A 24,217-nucleotide genomic window follows, 5' to 3' on the forward strand; every position below is an offset into this window, starting at 1 on the left:
CATATTTTATCCGGCAATCAGTAAACAATGATTTCAGTAAGAATAAAATGTTGATGGAGCAAATTAATTGGAGAAGGGCTGAGGCTAATCTTGGTGTCTCATTATGTTATATTTTAGTGGTGTCAGCCTATATTCAATTGCTTAATTGTCTAAAATCTATTTATTCACATGTATGAAAAGGAATGAATTAGAATGGTGGGAAATTCACTGATTGTAGAAGCAAAGAATTAATAATGTTGAGTAAGCAAAAGCAACAGCACTGTGTAAACTTTCTCACCATGCTGTCAACTGCACATGGCACAGTCTGCTAAATGGTGAATCATGAAGATCTCCTAACACTGGGATTCCTCTCCTTCAGAGATAGCAAAGGTGCTTTTGCACAAATAACTGAGATTCGAGCTCAGTTGCACAGGTGAACATTTGGTGTTGCATTCATCTTTTTATTGGTTTATAGGGTTTTTTAATTAATAAACCATAATTCAAAAAAAGCAGTCACATCTGATATGCCCTATAATCCATAAGCTACAACTGCTTTAAGAGCAACCTTTTCTAAGTGAAACTGTGATTTAGTATAAAACATATTCTCCAAGCTAAAAGCTACATATTTTTAATTGGATAGCAAAATCATATCTCAAAATTGGAGTGAAAAAAATATTTGTGGATGTTTTTCATTTCTGTTGAGTAAGACAGAGTGATCTAGTGTATAGGAATTTTGTGCACCGTCAAAAGAAACATTTACTCAAAACTCATGTTTAATTTGAATAAATCTTTTTAAAATGGAATAAAATTACCAAGTCATCAACAAAAATACCTTCCTAAAGAACTGATAAATTGCTTGAGCAAGAAAGGATGACTTGAGGGGGCAGAGGGAACCCAAACTCAACTTTCAAGCTTTGATCCTGCACAACTGTTCTGTCCCTGAGCAAATCCTAAGACCAAGACTTAGCAAAAGGATCATCTGGGTTTCTGAGTCTGATTCCACTCTGTCTCAAGCAAATGAGAAATGAACAGTTCTTTTTATAAACTGCTCCGGTCCACTCTTGAATCTTGCTCTGTTTTCCTTCCCTTCCTGTGCATAAGTTAAACCAAACTGGACAGAATTCAGGGGCTTACTTCCCTGTTTAGAAATATATTACACTGCCTAGAATATCACTTCCTAACAAAACATAACTGTATTTTGTTAAGCACTTTATTAGACTGCACCTAATAAACTCAAAGGTTATAACAGATAACAGAAGATATCCACCAAGCACTTCTTCACTTTGTTTAGGTTCTTTCTTTCACTTTTCATTTGCACTGTTTTCTTCAGTCTAAACTATGTAATTGGACTAGGGGAAAAAAAGCATTTGAACACTATGTATTCAACCCTTTAAGCCTGTACATAATCTTTTCACACACAAGGTATTCTGTGACTGCATAACAACAGAAATAACAAATGAGCAGAAAGAGTTATTTAGAAGGAAACAGAAAGTGATTCTCCAGCCAGCACAGAAGTCCTTGAATGCCTTTCACCATTCCTCCTGAGAGATACCTCAGGTGTAGGTAGCCCAGAAGGGCTTGTCACAAGCTTTCAGTGCCTGTAGCAAGTGTGCATATGGGAACTGATGCTCTTCCATCACTAACACAATTCCTGAACACATCCAATGTCCTCTTCCAAAAACCTGTCTTCTTTGAAATTGTTTATCAGAGAAGGCAAAGAAAGATAGACAACCCCAGTTAAACTGACCTTAGCTAATCAAACTTACAATTTCATGGACATTATTGTAAAAAACTGGCCATTACCATTGCTCTCTCTTTGAAAATTCCTTCTGCTTCTCAACTGAACATTTGCCATCACATGAAATCCTCCACTCCCCACCTAGAGTTTAGATTCTACAAAGGTCCAAAGAAGAAAAAGCATCCTCAAAGTTCCAGTCTTTAAAAGCCTCTGTACAGTCATCACTGCCAACTCATGTACATCTGATTAATTAAAATATCAAAGCAATTAAGGGATTTAACAATGAAATGCACATTAATTAGAATAAAAAGTTTATAACTAAGCCTGTAAAAACCTGTGCCATGAATAACATTCTCTATGTTACTTTTTAATTATTAAACCAATTTTTTTGCACTTAACCAGAGGGGAAAAAAGAAAAAAAAAAAAAAACACATTTTGCATACATTTTAGCAACAGAAAGAATTTCTTCATGTTGGCTCTATCATTTCACTTCTGTGAAAGGGGCATTATAGTTTACAAAGCTAATGATTCTGTGAAAAAAAAAAACCCAAAAACATTAATTACCCAAAATATTTTAATCAAAAATGAATAATATTCCTACCTCCTGAATAAGCTTTGAAAGGATTTAATCCATAAAATACCATAATGTGGAATTAATTATGAGGTTTGACAATTCTCATAAATTGAGCAGCATAATTATCTGCACTTTGTTAAGTGTATTACCATATTAGGTAAAATATTTACAATCACATAACTCAATTTACTGGCCCTAGCAAATGTTGTAATGCATCTCACAGCAAATCCAACATGCCAATATATGCCAAACCCAATAGGAATGTATGACAATGCACATGGCAGAGTGCATGCAGACCGACTGCCTTCATCTGCCTCCCATCTGAGCAGAGCAGCAGAAAGGGCCTCAGTTTGTGCTTTATTCCCCTTATCCATGAGAACTCTGCAAAGTCACCAAAGACCTGGGCAGGCTCTGATGAGCTATATAGGCTCCCATTCTACCGTGAAAGCAGGTTTTCATGGTACTCATACCAAACTTCAGCTTCAACTTTTATAAAATGAAGGTTGCTCTATCCTGGCACTACAAAACACCATTCTCTCTCATCCTTCTGGAGTCTGAGATGTTCCAGGATTTGCATGCTGTATTAAAGGAAGGGGGCCATGCAGAAGATAAACAGACATCCATCCACTCACCCTCAAAATCAAGGAAAATAGGTTAAAAGGAAAATAGGAACCCCTACAAAAAATTAAGAACTTCCCTACAAGTTTAGTTCAGATTTTTTGTTCCCATTTTTAAAAGAAAAGAGATCTTAACTTGGTACTCCTGTAAACAGGTGTGGTTGATCTTACCTGAGAGAGCATTAACATCCTTGGGATTAATTTCACCATACAAGTCTCATGGATTCCTTAATGGCAGTTGAACACTTCCAGCATAAATGTTTACAGGAATCATCAAGGTGTTGAGAAATATTTGGTTTTCCTAGCCCTCCATCCCTCCCCTAATATCTACAAATTACACAGATGCATGCATTTCAATGGAGTCAGTTTTGAATTCCACAACCCCTTTGTTCTTGTGTTTAGAAGGGGGTTGAAATTTTGTTCCTCTCTCTATGACAGCCCAGGCACAGCACTTCAGGAAGCATCCCAAGGAGAAGATGACTTATGAAGGCATGTGAAGGGCAATGTGCATTCCTGTATGCTGCTCTGGAGTATGCTCCAGAAGGATGTGGCAGGAAAATTTTGGGTTGCGTACAGACACAGCAACACAGGGATTTATCTGCATGACACCTGTGCTACTCAAGGGCATTGTTTTGAAACTCATTCTCTTGATTAATTGCTTAGTCAAAATACCCTGCTTTTTATGAAGAATATTAAAGACAGACTGGCATTTTTGTTAGAATGTCAGCATTTTAAACAATTAGTTCTCTTTCAGTTTCTTCTAGAAAGTGATGAAAAGTCTCTAATCATTATGTCTTTAAGAAAGTAGAGAAACAAACAACTCTGTTTTCATCATACAAAACTCTGTCCTTGAGAGGACCTAAGAAACACTTTGTTTTCTTGCAAGAGAAAAAAAAATTATCTTTTTCATAAGTTGTGAGTTGTCACAATATGCATGTTTCTGTCATCCCAGTTTAAAGTGGTGGTATCCCAGCTTGCAATTTGCATAAAAATCATTCATTTATAACAGAAAAAAAATCAATGCAAGAGTTTTTCTAAATATTAGTGAGGCATACACATATGCTTGTTTTTTCTGAAACAAATAAGAGCAATTCTTGAAATATTTTTGAATTTTTTCGAACAGAATTCTCTGGAACTCTGTGGAAAGTTTATTAGGTAATAGAATTGAGGGAATGACTTCTATCTGAAGGGTTACCCCAGTCTGAACACCCGAGAGAGAGCTGTTACTGCTAAGCTACCCCACTGCATGTTTAATAGCAAACATGTGTTTACTGTGACTCAGGGCACAATGTGGGCTCCTGGCTTCCAACAACAGAAAGAAAATAAGAAAAATAAAGACAAGAATATCTCTTTGACATTTCAATCAGACATTCTTTGCATTTCATCTTGCAAGAATACTGTCAGCATTGTAACATTCAACTCAGTCAACCCTTCTACATCATTCAGCAGAGCAAAGCTCAAGAATCTTGTATTAGCATGGCACATTAAAAACAGCAGCCAGTGACAATCCAAACAGTAGAACAAGTAGGGAAAGTCATAAAGAAGTAAAATAAGAAGTGAAAATCCCACTGATTTCCCAGAACACAATAAAATTTACCATAATATAAAGGAAGAAAGATAGTGGGCATTACCTACTATCATCTCCATACCACTGAGGCAGATCTATCACAGTACCATAAATAACAATGGGCATGAAGTCACACATCTGTTACATAAACACAGAATGATGAATAGCTCTTTTCTCACTTTGCTTTCTCTTCAGAGGATAAAAAAACCAGCACTGTCTGCTTTACCAGTTTCCCAGATATCCATATGACTGCTCAGAAAAGTAGACTATATATCGTGCACATACACCATTTATTCACAACATTTAGCCTATGGAAGGAAGGAAAGATAATTATTGGGTAACATTAATGTTTATGATTACTTTTTTCTGATAGATATTACCATTCAGACAAAATTGTTGAAAAATCTTGAAAATGAAGTCTCAGTTACATTTGTTCATTTTTCTTTTTAATATCAGAAGGCATAATTGCATCCAATCAGATTAAATATTCATTTTCTGTTTCATTTTATAGCTATCAAAAATAAAATTACACTGTAATTTGAACAAAATATGCTTCAGCGGTAATACAGAAGTTTGTACAGAAATCAAAATGCATTTTCCCCCTCTCTCAATTCATAAACTATCAGTTGTCAATAATTCTGAAGAAAGAAATTCCAATTTTCTTTTAGGGCTAATCTAACATTTGAAAGACCATAGACTACACGAGTGAGTCAGTGAATTCACGTGCAGCTGGACAATAACAAAAATTCAACTTAGCCAAGTTACAAACCTTCACCCTCAAGCCACCAGTACCCCTGGCACAGCAGCAGATATGGTCCTACACAGTTTAAAACACCTTGAAGAATAAAGACATTCAGGAGGGGCATACAGTTGCACAAGATACATTTATAAGGTAAATTCAAACCTCTCTGCATTCTGCTCTTAGTACTTAGATAGCATGCAACAGTAGTTACTATTAAAATTGAAATACCAGCTTTGCATAAAGAATATTAATATACATAATACAGTTTTCAGAAGACTTTTGGATGAACAGTTAAAAATTGGGGCATGGGGAGAGGGAAGGAACTCCCGAGGATCAAAAACAGTGAGTAGAAGGAATAGAAAGAAACAGTCAAAACTCAGCACTGGAAAAGGTTAATAAACATATGCTCTAGAAATGCCTACAAGGGCTTGATTTGTTTAACACAAACATCTTCAAAAGGAGAGGGAGTGCATTGAATTGAAAGATTGGAAATTTTTTAAATGGTAAAAAAAATTTGAAATAAGCAAGTGCAGAGAGAAGAGATAAAGTACTCACAAAAATAGATAAACAAACATGTCATAGAAAAATATTGACTATTGACAAATACAGTGGCGAGCAGGCTGGCAGAAATACCTGGAATTGTTCACACACATCATTGGGTTCTAAATCAGCTGTTGCCATTTGTTAATAAACTTTGAGTGTCAGAACAGATTGCTTTTGGAAATAATTTGCTTGATACCCAGCAGCCCATAGAAAAAGCTTACAATTTGTCAGGATGCATAAAGATCGGGGCTGAGAATAAAAATGAGATTACAATGACACTACATAAATCAACAGTAAAGCTTTGCTTGGAGTGTTCAGTCATGGCTACACAGCTTACCAGAGATATAAATGAAATAAAGGATCCAGGAAGTGACAACTGAAACCATTAAACTGAAATTACTTCGTATCTTATAACCCAGAGTTAAGTAAGGAGGCACACTATGAAGGAGGTTAACTGGATTCTCCTGCATACCATCTGTAGCATCCAAATGAGAATATTTTAACCAAGTGAGGTTAAAATGGTAACAGAAAGAAATTATAATGGATATTAATTTTCATGCTTCAGGAAATCTAAGTATCAACCACTAAATGCCAATGGTTACAGAACACTCCTTGGATAAGTATTTCTGCCAGTGACTAAGTAAGATTTTGGTGTCTTTCTGTTCCATGTATTGAGGCCACCACTGGAGACAAGATATTGACTTGCAGTGTCTGGCGCAGTCTGACAGTTCCAGGGCTTCACTGTTTTAACTGCAGCCACAGATCACAAAAGAGCTGATACCAAGAGTATATTGCTAATATCCATCATGAGGTATTGCTCACACAATTTTTAAAACTTACAGTTCTCCAGGTAGAAAGAAAAGCCTTCTAAAGAAAGGTTAAATATTTAAAATGAATAGAAACCATCTCAAGACAAAAAGACATACTGAGAGACAAAAAAAATTTTCTCGGAAAACTCAAGTGCCTCAACAACTTTACTTTATCACATGTACCTCCTTAACATGAATGCATCTGATTCTAGACCCTGAGACTGGCTCAGCTGGTGAGAGCACAATGCTGATAACACCAAGGTTGTGGAGGTTCAGTCCCTGCACAGGCCCTCACACAATATATTTCAACCAAAATATTTTTGTTGAATCTAATTTTTAACCTAATAAGACTGTTTGCTTGAAATTATCCTCATCACATTTATAATTTTTTTGTATTTACACGTTTTTAAAAATCAACTTAGATATCATTACTAAGTTAAGAAGTTTGAAATGGCTAGAAAGGAGTCCTAGCACTAAAAGCACAGATGAAATAGACTTTCCTGGACATCTTTACTACTCTTTGAATTTGTGTTCACAACCAACGCAAACATCTGGTGTTCACATGAAGCAAAAGGAAGACAAAAGCCCTACTATAGAGACTTCTGTAGTACCACAGCTATTAAGCTTCCTATAGTACATTTTAAAAGTGCCTTAACTAATTGACTTAAGAAGAAACACCTCAAGAGTATTAAAGTCCTTCTGCCTACAATTAGTGGAGGGTCAGAGAGCATAAACAGAAAGTATGCTCACTGCTCTATCTCCCTAAAACTATAGAGAAAAGAAATAATTATAGCTAAAGAATATCAAATTGATAAGCACCACTGAGAGAAATTAAAATAGTCCTTCATTTTAAATCCCTAGAAATTATACTATCCTTTATCAGGTACTAATTGGTATAAATATTAAAAACCGCTGGAGTAATTTTCAAGCTTTTGCAATATTAATACACCTACCATCTGATTTTGAAATTTTTCAACGTTACTTTGAAGCTCCTCTAGCCAATTATATAGTGTTATTATTAATTACAGCTTGCAGCTTGAAATACAGTGCTATCAATAGAGTTTTATCTGCATAAATATGAAAATAAAACTTAAATTGAATTAAACTGTTTACCCTAAGTGAGGGTATGTTAGAATATTACTAGTTGTGAAAATTAATTTGTTATGCCTGAAAACAGACTTTAAAGCAGAAATATCTCTGGGGAAAAGGTTACATTTCATGTATTGTATTTCTTTCATCTTCATGTTGCAAGATTTTTTTAATCTTCCATTAAACAGTATCTTGGGGGTGTGGAAGAAGTCCATTCATCTTGCTTAACAAAATACAAAAAGCTTTAGCTTTACATCAAACATATGCAGAGATTACTGCAGGAAATATGAACTAATCTTAACAACTACCCATTTTATTTTAAATTATCAAAGTTTAAGTGGAAAGGAAATGCCACACCCCTTAAGTTTTATTTTCCTGCTCAAAACTCCCTCCCCACTTCCCAATACACTTCCACTTTCCCCACTGAAAATTTGAAGTCCAAAAATTGTGAAAGGTAATTCTGCTTCTTGGGAGACATTCAAAACCCACCTGGACAAATTCCTCTGTAACCTACTCTAGGTGACCCTGCCTTGGAAGGGGGCTGGACTAGATCCTCAAAATCATCTCTAACCCTAACTAGTCTGTAATTCTTCTGTGAAGAAGCAATCCAATAACTTGGATAAAAGCAGAGGCACAATGCACAACTGTAAACGCCCGGAAAGAACTGACAAGAGACAAACATGATTTAAGAACCATGTCAAAGAAATGTCACAGACCATTTCCTATGTAAACAAAATATAGCTACCAGTGTTGAAGTCTGAAACAAACAAAGCTACTGTAGCACTCAGTCAGCACCAGCATCCATTATCATTAATATACAGCTTTCATTGTCACTGTAACAATAAAATTTATGAAAGATCATAAAGTAATTGCAGTCCCTCCTCAGAAAAATGCTGTTAAATGCAATGTACCAGTATAAAAGGAGTAGGTAAAACTACAGAACCTTGTTCCTAAAAACAAGTATTCAAGGTCACACCCTGATATTAAATGCACCATTCTCTTCTGAGCTGCTATGAAGCTGTTCTTTGAACCAGTCAAGGATTAAAAAATGTTCTTTGAATAAATGCTCTTTGCTCTCTTCTTTACACCTATGTCAGATATGTAAAATAAACTTGCAAGCAAAAAGGGACAAGCAGTGCTAAAGTTTCACACATGTTTTTAATGATCAGCTCCACTACCTGCCTTTATAATTTTTACCTCCTCTTCTCAAAGTTTCATAAGTGCTTCACTGCCAGTGCCTATCAGCAGTTGACTAATAGTGGTGAATAAAATCTGTCATGTAGCATTTCATATATTATTTGTAGATTTGTTCCATTTTCCAGTACAAACATCACACAGAGCAAGTATTCTGAACTCAAAGAGAGTTGTCTGAATCAAGTGCTTTTGTATTTTGGGAAAAAGAAAACAAAAAAAGAAAAACCACAAGGAAAAGCATCCCATGATTTTCTCTCTAATGGCAAATTCGTTTGTTTTCTAATAACAGGTGAAATGAACCATTAATGGAAAGTTGGATCAGAAGCTTTCCACCATTTATTTGGTCAAAGATAATGAACATAAAGTAAATAGAAGATTAACATTTAGTACGACAGTTTAATGAAGACTTGGTCAAATGCACTTCCTTCTTTTTCCCCATTTTAGTTTGTATCAGCGAGTCAAGCTTCAGTTTAATGTTTAAACACTTAAGCATTTAGTAGGAATTCATTCCTTTGGTCAATGTACCAAAATTATTTGATCATGATGTCAAAATGATTACAGTGGTATCATTAACTTTTTAATGGGAGTAGAAAATTCTATAAATTTAATCATTGTCTTCAAACAATGCATGGAAGAATGAGCTGGAATAATCTCCTTCCAATCGTTGTCATGTTAAATATTTAATTTCCAGTTCTGCCTTGTCCCAGACAGGATCTTTGTCATTAAAATTAGAGCAGATTATGATATGTAATATATTTGGTGACATGTCAGGGTGGCACCACTTTGACCTTTTCAGTATTCCACATTTCATTTGGGAGCCTGTTTCTTCCCTTTTCTTCTGTTACTGATCAAGAAACAGAACAGAGGGCCAATCAAACTGAAAATTAGAAACAAACGGCCAACATTATACTAAATAAGTACATTAAATTATACTGTTTATTAAAATTAGGTAAAAGCTGGCCCTTTATCACCTCTCCTTTAAAAACAATACAAATAGCAAACCAAAGGAACAAACTTTCCTATTTATATTTTCAAATCTGCTACCTCACATGTCTTCTCATACACTAAAATTTTTTCAAAAATTAATACATCAATACTTTTTACACACTTTTCCCAATTGTTTGCTTTTCATTAGCTGATCTTCACATTCATTTTACTTCCAGTTGTTGGCTACTTATCTTAAGCAGGACATAAAGTGCTCAGCAAGGAGCTGAGCTATCCTGTACATTTGTATGCCAGCTGCACAGGAGACACATTGTCCCAATTAGGTTCTCTTAATGCACTGTTCATTAACACAGACCTTGCAAGTTTTGCTGTTGTGTGCAGTCCTGTTGTGTGATGATTTTTGCAAACCTACACAGACTCTATAGTCAGATGCACTTCAGTTTCCACTTTAAAAGCATTTCCAGCCCTATGGCTCAGATGGAAAGTCTGAAGACAGTGGATAATAGGATCAGGCTGGAAGGGACAGTAAGAAATCATCCATAGCACCCAGCCCCAAGCAAGAGCTAAGTACACTTACACAATCACTGGGCAGGGGTTTGCCTAATGCATTTTCATGGATCCTTATCAATGGAGGTTCCAAAATGTCCCCAAGTAAGCTGATATAGTACTTAATGTCTTAAACATTACAAGGGGCTTTCTTCAAACCTAGACAGAATCATGCGAGAGATTATTAATTCCACTATTGCTGTTTACATAGACTGTATTTGGATGAACAAGTGGTCCCCCACCTTCCTGCAAAAGCCTATTTGAAAACACTTTCCATCACCTCTTCTTAGTCAACTCTTCCTCAGCTGAACTAAGCCCCCCTGCTCAGCTTTTCCCCACAAACCACGTTTCTGAGATTTGTCCTTGCTCTTGCTTGCTTGAGAAGTTTCACTTTTTCTGAAGTGAGGGACAAAACCTGTACTGAGTCAAAATGACTTCCCACAACTGACAGACAAATTGGAGGATTACTCAAATTATTTTACAGATGGCATGTTCCATTAAAAATCAGGAATATAGGTTATAATTTACTGTCATCACTGCATAATTTCTTAAAATAGTATTTTCTGACCATTCTGTTTGAATTCCTCATTGTATAGATCCTTCTTGCCTTGTGGGTGTCTTAAATTTGTCCTTTTCCAGGTTGTGTTTTCAGATTTGGACTCTAAGGTTTTCCTCTAGATACTCTCCTAGTCCTAGTCTTAGTCCTTCTGACCTTAAAGTAACCTTCAGATTTTACAGTAATCTTCATTCCAAGACCATCTGGGTTAAACATGAAAATATTGGCTAGTACCTGATCCAGCTTAAACAACTGCCAAGTAACACACAACACATTCTTTCATTTAAACAGAAATCCTTGCTAATGGCTCTCTGAGAAAACTTTTCTAAATAGGTCTGCATCCAGCCTATTTACACCTAGATCACAATTGCCAAATTTGTTCAGGAGAATATTATATGTGACAATTGAGATAACACTACAAAATTTGAGAGATGTGACACATCAATTGCTTTTTCTCCAGCTATAAGCTGTTATCCTGTCAAAGAAAATTATTAGATGGATTTCATACTATTTGTTCTTGACAATTGTGCATTGGTTATCCATCATGTCCCTGTGGTTACATACAATTTACCTGATTGTTTACCTGAGCATTTTTCAAGGAAATAAAAATTGCTTGTCTGTCCTGCCTCCCTCTGCTTTCTTTCTTTAGAACCATTGCAGTCCCTGATACCCACAACAGCTGGTAAGTTGCTGGGGGCACAGAGGTTGCCAAAAATCAAGCGTTCTAATAGAAAACATATATCACAAGGGAAATTAAAATAAAAATTAAACCACTAATCATGACTTATTATGCTTTTTGGTGTTACAGAGATCTTATGTTTATACACCTATTGGTGATTTTAACAGCTTTGGATTCACAATCCTGTTAATATTTATCTATCTTATTCATGTTAATTATTTATCAAATAACAATGGTCTTTTTTTATTCCAGAATCAGTGGAGATCCAGCTGACCCAAACTTAAGCAATTGTGATTATAAGGAAATTGAAGTTCTTGCTTGCATTCATCTGAAGTTCTCTCATATTCCTGGAAATTGGACACAGTAAAAAGTCCTGTATTTTATCTGTTTACTTTTAGAACTTAGAACTAGCTGTGTTGCAGATGGTTTCAAGAAAAAAATGTTTTTCAGCCAATGTATTCAGTGGGTGTCTGGAGAAGCCTATCCATTTGCTATAGATGAACCATTTCTTTTGGGTATGAACTGTGAAAGAATTATCCATGCCTTTGCTAACCCCAGAACACAGCAACATACAGTAGACAGCTTTGGCTCTCCCATGAACACACCCAGGAGCTGACAGCAATGATCAGAAGCTGGAAAAAGAACATTTATCCGTCAAACAAGTAAGCATATTGCATACACTGGTTCCCTAATGGCAAAAATGGCTGTAGTTCCATCCTACAAGCAGATTCTTGCAAGTTATCACTTACCTTTATGGTTCAAGCATAAGGACCTGAAACACACGTGTGTCTTCCTATAGATAGAGATGCTCTCTGTATTCACATGCAGATAGTGAAAGTGGGAGGTATTATCATGTTTTCTCACCCAAGCTGATTTTTATAGGGCATATGTACATGCCCTATAAGCCAAATCTAGTTGATTAACCCAGGCTTTCTGAGGAAGGACAGGAAAATTGTTTGTTATTTAACCCTGTACTTGGTGAAAGACCAATTCCACCCTCTTTCCAACCACCTGCTACTCATCATCTTATTCCTTGGTGTCCAAAACTTACTGTTCCTGAGAAACTAATTTTTTTCAGGCCAAAAAAACCTACAAAAGTGTGAAAAAAATTTTGAAAGGATCAAAGGGACTTAAATATACTTCTCATAGCGCCTGTATTTGTACAGCACATTTTATTATAAAGGAAAAATGGCAAGGTTATGTCTTGTACTTCAGAATGGAGGGGGTTTATTGTTTTTAAAATTCATCAAAATTAAAACCTCTGGGTTTATCTGTGCTGGAACACAGAAAAAGCTCTCACTGGACCATAATTTTCCTAAGCTGAATCAAAAATTACATTTCCTCAAATCTGGCTGCAGTACAGCATCTGGTTGCTTTTTGTCCCTAAGTCATCAAGGAGCTTTCCTTTCCCAAAAAGGTTGAAGAGCTATTTATTTTTTGCCTCTCTTCTTAAACTGCTGCCAGACTTGCCACCTTGGCAGAAATGCAAGAAGAAAAATCACCCACTTGAGTCCAGGTAAGCCACCCACGGGTGTTCTGATCACGCTGCAGACACCCAACCCGAACCCAGCAGCTATAAATACCAAACCTGGCAAGCACACACTCACCAATCTCTCTGGAGATCTGCGTGAACGCCTCCACGCCGCTCTCGCCGTAGTTGCCTTCGGAAGCCAGTGTGGAGACGTAGTTCCACCCCAGGGCTGTCACGATGTCCACCATGGCCTGGGCTTGGTACGAGTCTGGCGGCACCACGCGGGAGAAGAAGTCGTACCTGGTGTTATCGCTCAGCTCGGGAGCTGTGGATGCATAGCTGATTTGAGGTATCTGCAAACAGAATGACAAGTCATGCAAGCCAATCTAATAACGTTTTACACTACATCCTTGTACCTTTGAAAGGCTTGTAATAGATTATACACAGGCATTGTGCAGAACCAAACATCTTGCTTTAATTAAATCAGCTGATCAGAAAGCGTCTCGGATTTTGTGTAATGTCAGTCAAGCTTTATTGTGTAACGCTCTCACCAAGAAATAATGCATTCAGCTGTACTCCAGATGTCATGACTCTTGACATATAAACACAACTTCTTTTTTTATTCTAGCCCCAATAGAAACAAGTGAAGTAAAAAAATAAGGGGGGGAGCAAAAACAAAGAACTCATAGCATTACTACAGAAAATGAAAAGGTCAGTTATGATGACTGCAATTCTTGAAATTTGACAAGTAAAATGTGGATGATTTCCATTTCTTTATGTACAAGAAAATTTGTGTTCTCATTTTATAACTGTTTTTCATGCTTCCTCTACCACAGATTTTCCTTTTCCAGTATTAATAGTTCATTATGTGTGACTTAAGAATATGAAGGCTATATATTAAACAGCAAAAGCTATCTGATCTGATAAAAAAAACACACCTAAAAATTGTATATGATATATATATACTTGTATATATACACAGAAATATATATACATATATATTCAGATACATATGATATCCATATACAGAAGGAGAAAGCTTACAAGGATGGTAAATTTTGTAGAAAACATCTCAACATACTTAGTAGAAAGAAACCTAAATAACTGGAACACATTTTAAAATACATTACTATTCTCTTAGGAAAAAAAAGAGTGGTTTTCTGTTAATTCTTGTCTTATACAGATGGTTCAGCAGTGTCCAGAAAAGACATTGTAAGCAATACTCACTTATTTTGAAGAATAATTTTGTTGCAAGAAAATTAAATTAACATTTATGCTCACTTAAAAGGAGAATTACTTTCTTATTATAAATGGTGAAACTGATTAAACAAATAGTCATTAGCGCGAAATAAAAGATACTCCAAATATTTCATAGCATTGTGATCTATATTAATAAGAGGTGTTTAAGTCATGTCACAAAACATAAAACAGTCATCAAGAAAGCAATCTGAATGGAGTACCTAAGTTAATTTTGTTGAGAGCTAAACTGAGCAGCACCAGGCAAGAGGTGTGCTGGTAAATACTCTGCCACATTGGATGTCAGAGTAGAAGGTTGCAGTGCAGCAACTTCCTCATCAGTACAAACTAAAAATCTTATCTGGGGCAAATGTAAGGAATTTAGAGTCTGGTCATTAACCAAACCTGCATGACAGTGCAGATATATTTGCACAGCCTGAATAAACAGTTAATTGCCTAAGGCTTGGCACAATCATTTCTCAGTCAGAAACTAACAAAATAAACTCTTATGTATCTTGGCTGTATCCTTCTTTAACAAATTTTCTACACATGGAATTTCGGGAAACTCAGAACAAAATCTGAAATGTTGCTATAATAACAACTGAAGAGAAAAGAAAAAGAGAGGGAGGATCACAGAAAAAGTTAGAGCTTGTATTTCATGAAAATCAATATTACCAAAAAGAAAAAAATATACCAAGCAAAACTAAAGGATAAATTGTTCTTACAAAATTTGCCTTGAATAAACTCCCTTTCTTTCAGAAAGTGTTTCAAACATTTTTATCTCTTCACAAAGAAATATTTTTGGCCTATAATAAGACAATTATGCATATTTCCAGCACATATCATTACCTTTCTAAACTTGTTCTATTACTCTCTAAAATAATGTAAAACAAGATGTAAAAACAAAGACAACCTTTGTGATTTTACTCATTTTGCTCCTTGGTGTTACATTTCTCAAATATTATGCCATTTTTCCTTTGCTGAAGGTTATTTCATCAATAATGCCAACACAACCAACACCACTAAGAAGTATTTAGACTGATACTTTGGCAGTGAAAATCCTGAAGCCTAGACTTACATTCCTTTACTCTCTCAGTTAATTTTTCTTCAGGCATGAGATGAAGAACAAACCCTAGATGTGTGTTTGTGGGAGAATTGTTGGTTCAACCACAGCAATGAGATGTTTCAGATCAATAGAGATATTTTATGTACTACAAATATCACTTTTTTGGAGCCCTGGAAAATGCAGAGAAGAGCTGCTCCTTTCCTACTTTTCAGCTCTTTGCAGCTCAACTTCTTCCCTAGAGTTATTTCTGATAACAATGAAAATGGAAAGCAAATACAGCACAAACACAATACTCTGAAATCACTGGGCACACTGGTAAGCTTAACTCACCACTGTTTTATAACATCTGCCAGCTTTTCACTAGCAGCAAAGAACAATATGCCACATGAAAGCAGGGAGAAAGACACTCTCTAAATAGCAAGCCAACCTTAAGTTTGGAGGAAAAAAAGCAGTTCTTGCAATTAAATATATAATTATTTTCCTCATTTCTTTTTGTACATGTCCCTCATGGTTATAAACAACACCCCTGTCAAGAATTTTCTCCCCAGAATTGTATAACTCCCACCCAGAAATGCTTCATGGACTTCTTTTTCTGGAAGCAGTTTATGCAAAAGTAAATAATAACTTCGTTTCTTGCCTGCTTTTAAATGTGCAATTTTATATAGGGGAGCTCTGAAAAATAGCTCTAAAATTTGAGGATTTGGTTTATGTTCCAGTTACATAGGAAGTAAAAAGACTTAGCAAAGACATTTTTTGGCATGAGGTCAAATTCTTTGGATTTAGTGGTTCAATAATCCATGAATGAAAAATATATACATTAAAATATAACAACTCTAGTTATGGACTGTAGGTTTAATAAAGCATTTTACATTTCCCCAAGTACATTTTACAAGATGGAGCATAGTGCTGCCTAAGCAAGGGAACTGTTATGCTCTATCAATTCAGTAATGTGTGTTTTTTAAACTCCCTAAACACAGACTGAACTCCTAGTTTAAGTTCCACTGGTCTCTTGAGACATAAATTTGCATTTTGAAAGAAACCTTTAAAGAATGAGAAATCTAGAATAAGAAATAAAACTTTATCTAATTTTTCAAAATTAAGTACAATACCTGCAACATCTGCACTGTATTTAAGTGGCATATATTAGCATTAATGGTATATTCCTTCTCTTTTGGGGAAAAAAATTGATTATATAACCACATTTGAATTGGTTCTTGCACAACATCTGTCACATTCACTGACAGTTGCTGAAAGCATTCATGTTTGACTGTTCATTGATATAATTTTTCTATTCTTTCCTGCCCTATGGTTTGGCCACTGTCTCACATTAACCTATAAGCTGCTGATAAGCTCAGCTTCTAGTGGGTAACAGACTTGAAATCTTTGAAACTATTTTATAAGTTAATTCATAGAAGCCCTATTTTTATTATTTTAAACCTTAAGCTATTAAACTTAAGGTTGAAAACAAAAAAGACCCTAATGTCATGTTTTAAAACAATATCCAGTTTTAGTTTCATACTGGTCTTAACCCCAATACCTGCTGAAACTACTTATGATCTCTCTGTTCTTCAATCCAAGTCAGTGGTGGCTTCATTTCAATCTATTTTTCAGTCATTGGCATCAGAAAACTATTCAGCATGCTTAAAAATAAAACAATGTGGAGAAAAACAAACAAAACTAAACCCAAACACATACACACCAAAAAAAATTTTTGATAACTAAGCAGAACATCTAATCCTTGAAGGTTCATTCAAGCCAAAATCAGCAGTCCAGAAGAGTCTGTTTTTCAGCAACCTATCTGTATATCTACATCTCCTAGCTGATTTCTCTAAAGGTTTCCCCATCCCAGAGGATTAGAGCAGATGAAGCAGGTACTTTCAGAAGTGACCATCCACAAGCATGACTGTGGCAGCTCCTAAAGGAAGGATGACATCAGCACAAGACCAGCGCCAAGCATTACTACAAATCAGACTTGTGCTCCCTCATGGAGAAAGTGTGGACACCTTCAGGGGTGCCAAAGGCAGCTAATAGAACTTTACATTTATTTCAGCCAAGCGGTAAACTACTTTCAGCTCCTCATACACTGAAAACAAAAACCACCCACTACACCCCTGAATCCAGGACTATTCCTAGAGGAACATCCCTATGGATGGAGGTGTAGGGGTTCCAGTGTTGGGTTCCAAACCCCAGAACACAGAAGAGGTGCACTGAAGATGACAGAGGAAGCAACATGACCTAGTTGTGCCCTTCCAGAAGACTGTCCTCACCAAAGCAGGCAGATTTAACATGCTTTCTCTTGAATTACATGCTCTCCAAGTTTAAGGCAAAAGTTCACTACAACCCTTTTACTGAGCTTTCAAATCCATTTGCATGCTACATTTGACAACATAAAGCATCAGCTGGCCATTTCATATGCCATCTTCCTTTACGCAGTCTTCCAGCTGAAAGCATGATTTGGGAACAAAATAGCAGACAGTGAAATGAGCAAAGCTCATAATGAAAAAGACTTGAGAAAGGAACCACTATCAATTTTAAAAATTAGACATTATCAGTTTCACTCAGAGCAGTAGCTATGTTGTACAGTCACCAAGAGTAATGAGCTTAAATCACTCACATCTTCAGTTTCACTACCCACTCAGTCCTATCATTACTAACTTTAACAGATCAACTAGCATTTTATTTTTCTTTTCCATTCTCTCATCACTGAGCCCTTTTTTTTTTTTTTTTTTTTTGGAATATTAGCAATAGCACATTAAAAATAGTAGTAAGTGCAACTAAAAAAAGTGAAGCCAATAAACTCTAAGTTAATGACTACTCAGTATCAGCTGGCATGTTACCACCAACTAATACAGCTAGGAAAGGAGTTAAAGTACTCAGAATAAAATTTGACTGTGGAAACATGTTTTCAACTTGATGATTTTTTGAATTTTAAATGTCTATCATTAATCATTAATGGCCCTGTCTCTTCCAGATTTTTATTCCCTCTTCTGTACAGCAAGAAAGAGTTCTTTTGAGTCCAAAAAATTCACAGCAGTGAAATGAATCCTCAGGGCCTAGATATTGAACAGTTGCAGGAAGAGAGCCAAGGTCACCAAGCTTAGGCTATTAGTGACATTTTTAAATTGCCATCAGCCAAAGCACCATCTTAGTTTGCTTTTGCTGCTGAAAAACATCAGCCTGCAACACAGTAATGCCAAAGCCATTCAGGAAGGCCATTCAAGATTCAAAAGAGTTTGATAAAGCTTAATAATATCCTACTGTATACCAAACAATACTGAAAACATCTTTTATTATTATTAACTATAGGAGAAGGTGAAATGCACCCTGGAACATTTCTCTAATATAAAGGGAGCCAGGGAGATTAATGCAACTGTTCTACACACTCTGTAGAACAATAGTGTAAACAGCTCCACATCTTCCATGTATCTCACTCACTTTGGCTAGACAGCATTATTAAGACACCTCAAGTTCAACTTCCTGCCACGATGTATTCATCCTTCCCTGTGGTCTTCTAATTACCAAAGTTCCCGTACCTGCTTAGTGATTTCTCATAGGCAGGCCCTCACAGCACTGACTCCTTCTTCACAGCACAACCAGCAAACTCCAGCTCTCTCCTCACCCAGCTAACCCACTCTTTTGTAGCACTCTTCTTCTTATTGGACACAGCTGTGGCCTGTTAAGGGCAGGCCTGTTCCTAATCTTTGGTGATTGGTAGAGCTGCAACTCCTCAGGGGTGAGACTGCCTTCCGCACTATTCTCTTACATTCTATCCTCCCACACCTCCCTCTGTGACAAACACTGGAGAGGTCACCCATGCCACCACTAGATACCTCGTTTCATTCATTTCAGAATTAACCAATATTAAATCACCCTGTGAGACCCAACACATTAAGACTCAGTAACGCCTTTGGAGAAGTGAGATGGCCCCTTCAATGCCCACAGCAGGCTGACACCTTGACAACTCCTCCAGCTACAAATCATCTGTGCTAGAGCTGATGTTATGGAAAAGTTCCAGCATATGAAGTTTTTTTGAATCAGCCTCATTCCATGGATTTTACTGTGAGGAGGAGTGATCTACAACAATATATTTTCCCAGTAGACAAATTCATGTATTCATTTATATTTATAAACTTGGGCAATTCTAATCTATATTTATTTAGATGAATACATTTTCCTTGGATGTTAAGGACCCTCAATGACAATATTTATCATGTGTCAAGCGATGCATGTTGTTGAGGAATTACCACTGATTTATATCTCACCCCCCAAAAAATTATGTTGATACTAACTTGAGCAAAAGCAAGAAAACACAATTATGTTTTTCACCCAGATGAATAGGATTTTAAATGCATTTCTTTCATAAAGGTTTAGTAGAATTTGAAAAGCTTTGGAAACAGAAAGAAGAAAAATATAATCAGAAAGCTGTCATTAGCTGATTTCACTTGGTAGGCAGGACTTTTTTAAACCCATTTGAATTATTCCAAGTCATTCTATTTGCAGTAAACATCATAGCAGCTCCTGTCAAGGGCGCTTGCAATTCATACACCTAATGATGAAGAGGCAATGGATACACCACTTCAAATGTTTTGGAAGTTACACATATATTTGTACAGGCTTGTGTGCAAAGATATGGGGTTTTGTGATAAAATGCAACATTGCTATTTTTTGCCCCAAATACAGAAACAAAAGGGATCTATCATACCTAAATGCTTGTGAGCTGGAACAGGTAGATTATTGTGCTTTTTTCTTTCTATTTGTCTTTCACAGAGTTTACTTCTGCTGCCAGTTACCTTCTGAAGACATATTCCTGAACAGAATATAATTTCAATGATCAGCACTGATATTTTCATGAAAGCACATAAATGAGGATCAACGCAGCTCCATTTGTTGCCAAGAAAATTATTTCTGCAAACATCATAACCTGGTCTGGTATGTGAAAAACTGCAGACACAGATGCAATTGCTAGCCCAGTGGAAACATGGGCGTAAAATCAAACATGCAAATCCTCTTTCATTACTGATTTTCTCTTTTTTTTTCCCTCTCCACTACAAACAAAGTAATTACCTATCATACTTATTTCTGAGGATATTCCTGGTGGTCAAATGGCTAGCAACTACAGTAGTCTGAATAAACTGAATTACCCTAGTAATTTTTTTTTTGGGTAATACATGTAATTGTACAGTGTCAGATAATTGGCTGAAAAACTGTTAAAGCTCCATTGCATCACCACCTGCCAGAAAGTATCTTTCACAAAGTCTAACAAGAAATCCTACAGCAAGAGCATTTCAGTTGATGACCTGCCATTCTGCCCTGGTAGAACAGGATGTGACAAAGGAAGAATGTATATAATAAAAAGTACCTAATAAAAAGTGTTTGAATTCAATTAGGTTCATTCCAGTGGGTTGAAGTAGGTCAGGGACTCATTATAAGTCATTACTTTTAATTATACACAAGGGATACTACAGAAAATAATGATGATATGATATCCCAATCTCAAATCCCACAACAGATGCAGCATCTAAAAAATATATTCATCACTACAGGAAGTATGGGGAGCACTTTAGGGCAAAACATTAAAAGAATATTTATGCATTAGGAACATTTTTACAGCTGAAGTACATCTTGTCACACTGTGCAACACTGTGTAACTCCAGAAGGATGAGAATCCATCTAAGGGGACAGCTTGAATTGTCATCAATATTCTATGCAAGGGAGACTATTGATAAATGTTAACAATGGAATTTTCTCAGTGTGGGAGTTCAATACCAGTGTTTCCGCATCATGTTAAATCCTGGGGTTTTCCTCTCTGAAAATCAACCGAGCCAAGCAGTTGCACATTCAATTATCCACCATCTTTAGGCAGGCTCTTTCTAAATATTTTAAGCCCAGCTGAGGTCCAGGCACTGAATGATAAATTGAAGAAGCAGCAGATCAAATGAGAAATATTCATACTGAGATCAAATCGTGAGGAGGGGGGATGGAGGGGATCTTGAGCTTGGGAATTGCTGGTAGCTCTTCCTTTACAGAACCCTCTGTTCTCCAATCATCAGATCAAACAGAAAGCCAAGGATGGTCAGATAGCTTTAGGGACTTCTTAAACTATTAAAATTCCCTTTCTACTTGTCAGGGAAACCCACACTTAATTATGTGTATCAATACATTAGACTTGTGTCAGACTCTGCTGAGCACAGTGTGAACTCTGATATTTCAGTTTTTCTAGCTCTACTTTCCTCATTAGAGCTTGTCATGTCAGTGTCTGGAACTCTAATCTCTTTTGATGAGTTTGAGAAAAATATACAGAAAATGTGCATTCCTTTTCATCTGAACTAGGAAAGCCAACTTTTTATTATTATTCAGCAATAACAAATTTAGCTAGTAGGTCAGAGTATCCCTCAGCCAAAATCAGGTTTCCTTTACGTTTATTTGATAATTTGTACCATAGAGAGCACAGCAAGCAATTTCAGAGGCTTGCCCATGGGGACATGCACTCGTTCATGGAAATTTTTCTGATTACAGAGACCATCACTATGGAAGGAAGTATGAGACACAGGAAGGAAGGGAAAAGCATTGGAACAGACTGCCCAGGGAGGTGGTGGAGTCCCCATTCCTGGGGAGTTCAAGACAGAACAACATGGCACTGAATGCTGTGCTCTGGTTGACAGGGTGGTGATCAAAGGTTGGACTGAATGACCTCGGAGGTCTTTTCCAGCCTTAATGAAGGTTGGGAAGGGAGAGTGAAGGGGAGAGTGCCCTTGCTAGGATGCAAGATGGCAAGCTCTGCCAAAGGAACAACTCTGATCTTTGCATTCACTTTTACTGCTGCAAGGCCACCCCAGCTTACACCACTGCCTGAGCAGCAGCGCTCCCTTTTGCCACCCATGCTGCCACCTTAACATCATGAGATACAAGCAACCAAAATATATCATGAGGAGGAAAAGTAAATTTTGTATTCCTGACAGCTCTCTCCACTGTAGTGGACAACGTGAAGCGATGTGAACAGGGCTCAGCTGGCCAGACAGATCGGTGCAGTGCTCTAGTGGGTGCCTTCAGATGTTCCACAGTACACTGCCTGCACTTCAGCTACGGCTCAGAAAACCCAGCCTTCCAGTTACCTCTCTGTTCCAGGCTAAAGACTTGGATACCACGTATCAGAATGCATTAAGAAAATCCCCACTGAGAAAATCCATAGCTATGGATTCCTTTCGCAGCACACACAATTCATATGGGATTATAAAGCACAATCTTAAATCCATATACTACAGACTTAGAAGAAGGGAAATTAAAAGTATTCTTGTTTTGTTTGCCTTCAGATGAACTTTCTTTCATTCTTAGAACAATCAGACTTGGCTGATAAACAACTTTACCTTGAGTTTTTAACATTAAAAGGTATAAAACATTAGACAGTGCCAAATGATTTCCAAAAAGTTCAATATTTCCTGTATTAACACAGTGAAATGCTAAGTCCAGTTGCTACCAGTAGAAAAGTTGAAGAGCAAAAACATTTATGAAGGAAAATGAGGTGGAGGGCAACAAAGCAAAAATACTGATTACTTTAATTATGTGACAAAAATGATTCAGATAGAAGGAATAACCTAGTGTTCTCTTTCCTTGTGCCTAACAGTGTCAGTGTCTTAACTCTTCCAAAGTACAACCTGGCTGTCAAGGGGTAATATTACTTGTCCCCTTTGAAAATCCCAGGCTTGCAACACAGAAAAGCAAATGTAACTAAATTATCCACCATCTGGGGATTGTTCAAAATAATAACTATCCAATCTTAGACTAGAAAAAAGAAGCCTTGTAATTCAGGCTCAGAAGTACATTGTACAAATTACAAAAACATGCCTTGTCCTTTACCCCCATCAAAAAGCCATACTGAAACCTGCATGTCCAAGCACAAACAGGGACTTAGTGCCCACAGTCTCCACTGAGATATCCTGCAGACAGACTTTGGGGTCTTGATGATGAGCATGGGAATCTGCAGCCTGCTCCACAGCCAAAGAAGCCTAGCACCAAAGAAGCCTAACAGTGCTAAGATTAGCAAAACAATCAAATTTGACAAATACCTGTATTTCATAAATTTTGCCATTCTGATAGAATAGGTACAGCCTTACAAATGATACTCAACACACAAGAAGAGATCACAACACAAGGAGGCTGTGCCCATGGTCAGAGGTATGAGATACCTTTGAAGTTTGAACTTATCCACCACGTTTTGACCCTGTCAGCAGCCATGAGTAAAGTTTCCAAAAAGTAATGATTGTCATAAAAGTCAGGAACTCAGAAGAAATTATTATATTTTTATATAAAGTACTTTATGTATGTATAATATACATATACACACACATATTCTGTATGTTACACCATTTTTTTCCTTTCTTTTAGAGTAATTAGTGGTTTATACTTCCTCACTGATGAGGCTACCCAAATTTTATTTCTAAGCTGATATTGTTACTAACTCAAATTGAACAAGATGAGCTTTAAGAAAAGCACAGCCTAAGGGGAATAAGATCACTTGAAGAAACAGAAACCTTGCAGAAGTTTCTTACCTGCACAGCAATATATTCTCTATTTAAAGGAGATAATTGGAATATGGAGGAAATATTTTTTATTAGTGTATTTCTTATTGAATTCATCTCTAGATATAGTTATATATTCCTGACATTTTCTCCTTGTTGTTTCCTAAAGAGGGATTTAGGATACTTGGTTTGAGCTCTGCTTCTCTCCTTTGGCAGCTCATATTCAGAGATACTCAGTAGAAAAGGCAAAGTCTTCTGTAAAATACAGCTGGACAGGGTCACTCCTCACTCACATCTACTGAGTAAGCCTTCCTTTCCCACAATAGATATTTTTGTGGGCATAGTCCCAA

The 24,217-nt window shown here is 36.6% G+C and overlaps 1 protein-coding gene across 3 annotated transcripts in view; it reads right to left on the reverse strand.

Moving 5' to 3' along the window:
- Positions 1-24,217, reverse strand: part of GRM8 (glutamate metabotropic receptor 8) — a 315,395-nt gene that overhangs the window by 236,038 nt on the left and 55,140 nt on the right. For all 3 annotated transcript variants that reach the window (XM_063155393.1, XM_063155394.1, XM_063155395.1), the window contains one exon: positions 13,186-13,402. In XM_063155393.1, coding sequence (XP_063011463.1) covers positions 13,186-13,402 — 217 coding nt within the window. The remainder of the gene's footprint in view (positions 1-13,185; positions 13,403-24,217) is intronic.

Source organism: Melospiza melodia, chromosome 4 (genome assembly GCF_035770615.1).
Source record: "Melospiza melodia melodia isolate bMelMel2 chromosome 4, bMelMel2.pri, whole genome shotgun sequence".
In the NCBI taxonomy this organism is placed as follows: domain Eukaryota; kingdom Metazoa; phylum Chordata; class Aves; order Passeriformes; family Passerellidae; genus Melospiza; species Melospiza melodia.